The sequence below is a fragment of the Mus pahari genome, chromosome 6 (genome assembly GCF_900095145.1).
Source record: "Mus pahari chromosome 6, PAHARI_EIJ_v1.1, whole genome shotgun sequence".
Classification (NCBI taxonomy): Eukaryota; Metazoa; Chordata; class Mammalia; order Rodentia; family Muridae; genus Mus; species Mus pahari.
In genome coordinates, this window is record NC_034595.1 from 66,610,483 (window position 1) to 66,618,023 (window position 7,541).

A 7,541-nucleotide genomic window follows, 5' to 3' on the forward strand; every position below is an offset into this window, starting at 1 on the left:
CTGTAATTCTTCAAAGGATTTTTGTGTTTCCTCTTTAAGGTTTTCTACCTGTTTAACAGTGTTTTCTTGTAATTCTTTAAGGACTTCTACCTGTTTAGCAGTGTNCTNNTGTATTTCTTTAAGTGAGTTATTAATGCCCTTCTTAAAATCCTTTACCACCATCATGAGATATGATTTTAAATCCCAGNCTTGCTTTTCGGGTGTGTTGGGGTATCCAGGACTCACTGTGATGGGTGTACTGGGTTCTGATGATGTCCAGTGGTCTTGGTTTCTATTAGTAAGATTCTTATGTTTGCCTTTCCCCATCTGGTAATCTCTGGTGTTAGATGTTCTAGCTGTCTCTGACTGGAACTTGCTCCTTCGGTGATTCCGTTAGCCTCTGTCAACACTCTTGGGAGTCCAATTCTCTCCTGAGTCCCTATGGTCAGAGATCTCTCTGCAGGCAAGCTCTCCTCTTGCAGGAAAGGTGCCCAGATGTCTGGAACTCAGATCCACCTCCTGAGTCCTGGGGTCAGAGCCCTCCCTGGACGCCAACTCTCCTCTGGCAAGGAAGGTGCCCAGGGTTCTGGGTCTCAGCTCTGCCTCCTGGCTGAGGATGAAGGCCTGAAGGGTCCCTATCCAAGAAGCTCTGTTGCTTCTGCCGCCCAAGTGCTCTCTTGTGTAGACTAGTCTCAGTGATCCCAAGATCCTGGGTGTGCTAGGTTGCCTTCAATGTGGAGAGTCTTCTGGGGACCTTGAGACCCTTCACCAGGTTTGCGTCAAAGATCAACTTATACACTTCCAAATCACTCATGAGAATCATTGAGAAGACAACACGGCCAGCATCTAGTCACAGGTTGACCATACACCCTACAAGAGCTCCCTGGAAACTTTGTGCCAACACAGATCATCTCTGACATCTTCTGCTTTGTGGGAATAATAAGCGAAACATGAAATGGTTTCTGAGACGTTCATGGGCTGCCTTATAAACCAGAGGCTCAACCTAACCACCATTTTTACATTCATAGTTAGCCACTAAGTCCCACAAACAGACTACCTGGGTTAGAATCTAGGCTGTACCTCTAACCAGTGAGGTGATCCTGTAAAAACAAATAGTTTATTATATGTTGTATTTTTCAAGGAAGTATGTGAAACTTTTTATTCAGTACTTAATCCTGAAAATTACTTACTCAATAAATGCTCACTTTGACCACATCATGGGCCTAACTGGAAGTTGGCTTTTTTAATATTCTTTTTCTCGTCTTTTAGAGAATTTTATACATAAGTACTGTACTTATATCATTTCCATACCTCCTTCTCCCTATTCAACTCTTCCCATGTCCCCTCTCCCAGTCTCTGACAAATTCAAGATATTCTTTCACTATGTATTTGGTATGTATAGCCACCTGCAGCCACACAAACTGGGTTCCTGAGTGGGAGTCAGGAACTGTATGGGAGAAAATGGCGAGAGAAATAATGGAAGCCAAGACATGATTTTCTGTCCAAGGCTTCTTAAATTTTACTAAGAGTCTGTGCTTATAAAGACGGGAGACCCATCCCCCACCAATCCATTCTTGGAGCCTGTCCTTCGGTGCGAGAGCCTGTAGGTGGTTCTGCAGGATGCTGTCTCTGGATTATCTCAAGAATCTCTCAGCAGGTAGTGATGTAGTGGTAGGTGTAGAACAAAAGAGCCAACAATAGAGCCACCTAGGTCAGAAGGCTCCACTCCAGGTGGTCTCAGNCTCAGTGGCAGCAAGGTCAAAGTCAGCCTGCTTCAAGGCTGGGAGAGGGAACAGGTATGTATATTTATTTAGGGCTAAGGACTTGACCTACCAAGGGTGTCATCCCTGGATAAAACTAATTTTCCCCTGCTCATTTGTTGCCTAAGGCTCTTCACCAAGGGATGAATTCTTGTGACATTTTCCCCATCAATGTTTGCATATTAACTGATTAAGCAGGCCTTATTTAGGTAAGTACATTGTTGAGATTTCATAGCTACAACTTCTCTGCCATGTCTAAAAGACTTTCTAACAACAGGTTTCATGGTCTTCTGACTCTTACAATCTCTTCACCACCACATCTATGATGTCCCCTAAGCCTTAGGTATATAGCTTGTGTTACAGATGTACTCACTAATTCTCTGCATTTGGACCAGAGCATCTGTCTATTGTGAGGAGCAAGAGGAGTAGGAAGAAGAGGAGGAGGAAGAGAAAGAAGTTGTTTCTTTAATGAGGAATGGGAGTGATATTTGTCTGTGGGTATAAGATTAATGATTTAGAATACAGTTAGAAATTATATGGGTTTAAGAAAATGGAAGTAATAAGTTCTCTCCAAAGATGACACCAAAAGACTTGCTAACATTGAAGGAGGAAAGCATATAGGCATACAGGAAGCTAAGGAATACTGTGAGCAGGGAAAATGGTCTTCTCTAGGTAAAGAGTACATTTAATTATCCAATAACAAATATTAAACTCCCAAAACATACATACAAGTAACGTTATCTAAACTGATCAGGTTGTATTTCTGTATTTAGCCACACACACACACACACACACACACACACACACACAGTTAAAAACCACAGAAAAAAGAAGCCATGAGCTTGAAAGAAAGTAAGAGAATTCATGGGAAGGAGGAAAGGAAAGGGGGAAATGGTATAAATTATAATTTAAAAAAATAAAAATAGATTATGTATATGAGCAGAGAGTTGTAAAAAGAACAAATAAAAATGGCAAGAAAATGCTGTCAGAGTGTTCAACACTGCTAATTTTGAGATATCACCTTATGCCAGACAGAAGAACTGTCAACAAATTATAGTAAAGATATAAAGAAAAGGGTAAACCCCTGGTAGGTTAACTATGTTCCAGCGAATGGCCACACACACATAGTATATGTATTGCACAAACTGGAGTGGATTGGTTTAGGGTCATAGGAAGAAGACAATGGATTCAGTCTATAGGGAAATGGAGTGGAAATCTAGAAGGCACTGTGAGGGGATGAATATAATCAAAACATGTTGTATAAAATTTTCAAAGAATTATTAACAGTAACTGACAAGCAGATTTAAATTCCAAAATTCTTTACAAGATGTTCCCTCATTTTAGGGGTGAAATAATGGGTTCTTGGGTAAAGAGGGGAAAGGCCACAGTCTAAAAGTCCTAGGTCAGAGGAGAAGAGTACAATGTGGATAGAAAAAGTAGGCATGAAACTAGGGTAAAGTTCAGTGAGATGGAGTATAAGTTATCCCATTCCCCTTTGCNCTAGTTTTTGACAGAGCATAGGNTTTGGGAGAAAAAGAAAAGACCTTTGGCCCTAGGAGTTGAGAAATGAATCCCTTGTTATTAGAAAATCAGAGGAGAAGCCTTTGAGAGCATGTCAGCAGATTCTGGGGGAGGCAGCCTTGTAGTCCAATAGGGAAGGTTACCAACACCACCATGGACTGTCAATGATTGTTTTCCTTTGAAAAATACCACTTGGACTTTCTGTTATGAGTTGCTTATCACCGAAATAAGGGCAAAGGTACAACCACTCATATTTATTGAATATTTGGTAAACTAGACTGAGTTCTTTTAAGTCAAGGTTTGTGTCTATTTTTTTTGCATGCCCCTTATCACCCTGCCTGGCACACGGCAGGTGGTCAGTGGAGTGTCACCAGCAAAATGGATGACTAGAAGTATCTGTCCTGTTTCCATCCATAACAAGGTTGAAAACTAAGAAAAAGCAAGTATTATTCCACTGGAATAGTTAGTATTTGAAAGTAATAACAAATATTACACAGAGCACAGAGACCCAGAATGTCTTTGTAAAGAGGGAAATAGAGCACATAACATCTACTGTTGAAGTTCCCCAAAGGAGATCAAGCTGTAGGTAATGCATATGTCTTGATGTCCAGCAGTTTCTGTTTCAACCACAGGCACCTAAAATATTTGCCCTTAGAGAAGCACAAGCCCAATTTGCAGCATTAACTGAGGCCACCACTCAAGCTTCTCCTGCACACTATATCCTGCCAGCACCAATAAACTCCCTAAATTTCCACAAAGCAGCCATACAGCTCTGAGCATCTCAGCTTACAAGGCCATAGGAAACAGCTGAGAGACCCTTCCCCCCCATCAGAAGCTCTAGGGTAACTGGGCAGCCTACCCTGATCAATTCAGTGAGTGAAGTCCCCATGTAGATAGTGTGCAGCCAGTGAACATGATCTGGTCTCCTACCTGAGACTACTATGTATACCTCAGTCCAGGCATGGTTCTGAGACTATCATGAGGAGTAGAAAAACCCTGAATCAATGAATTCTTGAGTGAATGTGTGCTGTTGGCATNGATGTGACCTTATCAAGGACCCTAGCCTCAAACCCATGGGAGCACATTACAGTGTTACTTCCCTGGTGTGAGGCCAGTAGGGAGAGCAAAGGTATATGCAGATGTTGATAGTGTGTTTAGAAAGTGTCCACCATAGCCTCTCCTCCTGGAGAGCCTGAAGAACTCTCCCTTATAGAAACTGCACCTACCATGATTAACTAACNCTNCCTCCTTGATTCAAGAGTGCAACCCCCACCCCCCTGTATGAATAAACACAGTGAGCCTGGGGAGAAAAGCTGCAGCTTCTGCATCAGAGACCCCAGGCCACTCAATCCCAGCTCATTCCCTATGTCTGTTTCTCTGTATGTGTGTGCTTGTCATTTCTTCATTCCCTGGCCACTCCAGTCAGGTCTATCCTGTACAAGGACTGAGTAGAAGCTAAAGAGTACCAAATTCCTGGGGCCAGGCTGATTAGAACTAACGCAGGCCCAGCAGTGGTGACACATGCCCTTAGTCCCAGCTTTCAGGGGACAGAGGCAAGTAAGTCTATATGAGTTTGAGGTAAGCCTGGAATACAAAGCGTTTCAAAGAGGAGGAAAAGGAGATGAGGAGGATAAGGAGAAGAAGAAAAAGAAAGAAAAGGAGGAGGAAGGCCTTCTTCCCTGGAGGGCCTTAGAAACTGACTAGCACCCTTTCCTGCTTGGACTGTGTCAGGCATGCATTGCTTTCCTGGGTCCATCAGATCAGCCCTACCTAGTGTAAACAACAGAGACTAAAATTTGACCTCCTCACCCTCAAACACAACAGCATGCATTGTGCTCACTGGTACAAAAGGCTAGTTCCTAAGGAGAGTCTTGGCAATAGCCCATAAACACCTGAGGGTTAGGCCACTGAAACACACACACAGGTAACTGAAGACACCGCATGGGAACCACAAAACTGGAACTAAGGTCAGTGTAACCACACTACCAACACCCTGGCACACCTCCAGGACAAAGTACCTTGCTGGGGAAAAAGCTATCCTATAAAAGCAGCAAAGGCAAATGATTAACCACACATGGATCGGAATAACGGAACAGCTAACATAATAAAAATATCTTTCTAGTAAGTGCCACGAAAGAAAAAATATCAGTGGGTTGCCATCAAGAAAAGCAAAGCTCATGATGATTTTAAGGAAACTTGACAAGATGTGGAAGAATACACACTTCATTAAAAACAAAACAAAGGAAAAGCATCACTTGAAAGAGAAATTCAGAAAAAGAAATATAGATGATAAAAAAGAAGCCACAGAGGATTTAATAAATCAACTAAAGACACAGTTGAATCACAGTAGCAGATTATATCACACAGAAGGAAGAATCCTAAGCTTGAAGCCAGGCTTTTGAGATAACCCAGCCAGACAAAAGAAAAAGAAATAGGAAAAAAGCAAAAACTAAAGTCCAACAAGATACAATTAAGTGAAAGATGATCACATTATAGGAGTTACCAAATGAAAAGAAACCTGTTTCATGAGGGTTGGTGAGGTGGCTAGATGGTTAGAGGCACTTGCTACCAAGTTTCATCTGGACCAAGACCTGAGTTCCATCTCTGGAACCTACGTGGTAGGAGAAAACTGACTCCTGTAAATTGTCCTCTGACCTCCATGAATATGCCATTCATGTGGTGAGTGCATACAAGTAAACATATAAATAAATAAAGCTGTAGTAGTTGGAATATGCTTGGCCCAGGGAATGGCACTATTTGGAGGGTTGGGCTTGTTGAAGTGTGCCACTGTGGACATGGTCTTTATGACCCTCAATCTAGCTTCCTGGAAGCTAGTCTTCCTCTGTTTGCCTTCAGAACAAGATGCTCAACTCTCAGCTCCTCCTGTACCATGTCTGCCCAGATTCTGCCATGTTCCCACCTTGATGATAATGGACTGAACCAATTAAATTTTGTCCTTTTAAGATTTGCCTTGGTCATGGTGTTTGTTCACAGCAGTAAAATCCTAACTAAGAAAAGCTATTTAGCTAAATAATAGCTGAAAACTTTCCAGTACTTATTGAGAAATACATGGACACCCAGGTACAATAAATTCAAATGGCCCATTTAGATTCAATTGATTTGGTCCTGTTGAAGATACACTATATTCAAGCTCTCAAAATTCCAAGACAAGAAATTCTAAAACCAAGAGAAGTATGCCAAGTACTATATCAGCAAGGCCTTGGTAGACTAACACTAGAGTCTACAGCAGAAACTTTTCAAAAGTGGATTAAACTCTCCAAGTAAAAGAGTTAAGTTGGCTGAATAGTTTTTTAATGAAATTCAACTGTATGCTATCTACAATTTTTTTTTTAATCTCACAAGAAGGTGCTGAGGAATGGAAAGAAACCCCTTAGCTCCCCAAAAGCAAAACAAGCACAAGAGCCCTTGGCATTCCAAGGCATGGACTGCCCACGAGACTGGCCTACCTAGACGGATAAGGGCAGCAGTGCCTAGATTTTCTCCAGTCTGAATCAGCAACCACTCACTATCCATTTGGCATGGACAATTCAAAAGAAACTATTAGATACTGGGTCTGCCATGAACAGGGAGGATGGGTGACCCAAGGACCTACCGAAAACAACAAATAAAGCCACAGACTTAAGCTATGGAGCTTGGGAAAGAGCCAGTGTGTGAGGACCCCCATATCACACAGGACTTCAACAAGATATTTATTTTTATATGACAAGCTTGTTTGATTTTTAATAATTAAATAAAACTTTGCAAGAAAAGATTAAAAACTAAGTGGATGAGTCTTTAAGGAAACTATAATTATTCTGACGCGTGCAGTTCCCAGGTGTTGAAATATTACACTGTATTCATAAGTGTAGACAGCAAATACAATAAAAAGGAAAATAAAAGGCAAAAAAGTCAATGTTCTTGACTTGCACAAAGACGGGAAAGTGGGTACAGGTAGCCACTGGCAACTCTAAAATAAAATTGTCTCTGATTCCCAAGGTAAATCATTCCTGTTATTTAACCAACTGAACTTTGAGATCAAGACTGGTCAGCCTCACCCTTCTCCCTCCCACAGGTAGGCGGGCAATCCTTACAGGATTTAGGTAGGAGGTAGAAAGGATTTGTGAGAGTGAGGACAGTGACAGAGTGGCTGCATTATGAGTGTCTCTGCTCTAAGCCCCATCCGATTTGCAGGCAGCATCTCTGGCTTCCTCCAAGTGGCCTCTGTGCTCTGTCTGCTCCTGCTGCTGGTCAAAGCGGTCCAGTTCTACCTGCACAGGAAAT

The 7,541-nt window shown here is 42.0% G+C and overlaps 1 protein-coding gene across 1 annotated transcript in view; it reads left to right on the top strand.

The window, feature by feature from the left end:
• Positions 1 to 7,380: 7,380 nt before the first annotated feature.
• The window catches only part of LOC110323152 (cytochrome P450 4A10-like), a 15,570-nt gene continuing 15,409 nt past the window's right edge, over positions 7,381 to 7,541 (top strand). The window contains exon 1 of the mRNA XM_029540390.1: positions 7,381 to 7,541. This exon is cut by the window's right edge and continues 1 nt beyond it. Coding sequence (XP_029396250.1) covers positions 7,415 to 7,541 — 127 coding nt within the window. The 5' untranslated portion in view covers positions 7,381 to 7,414.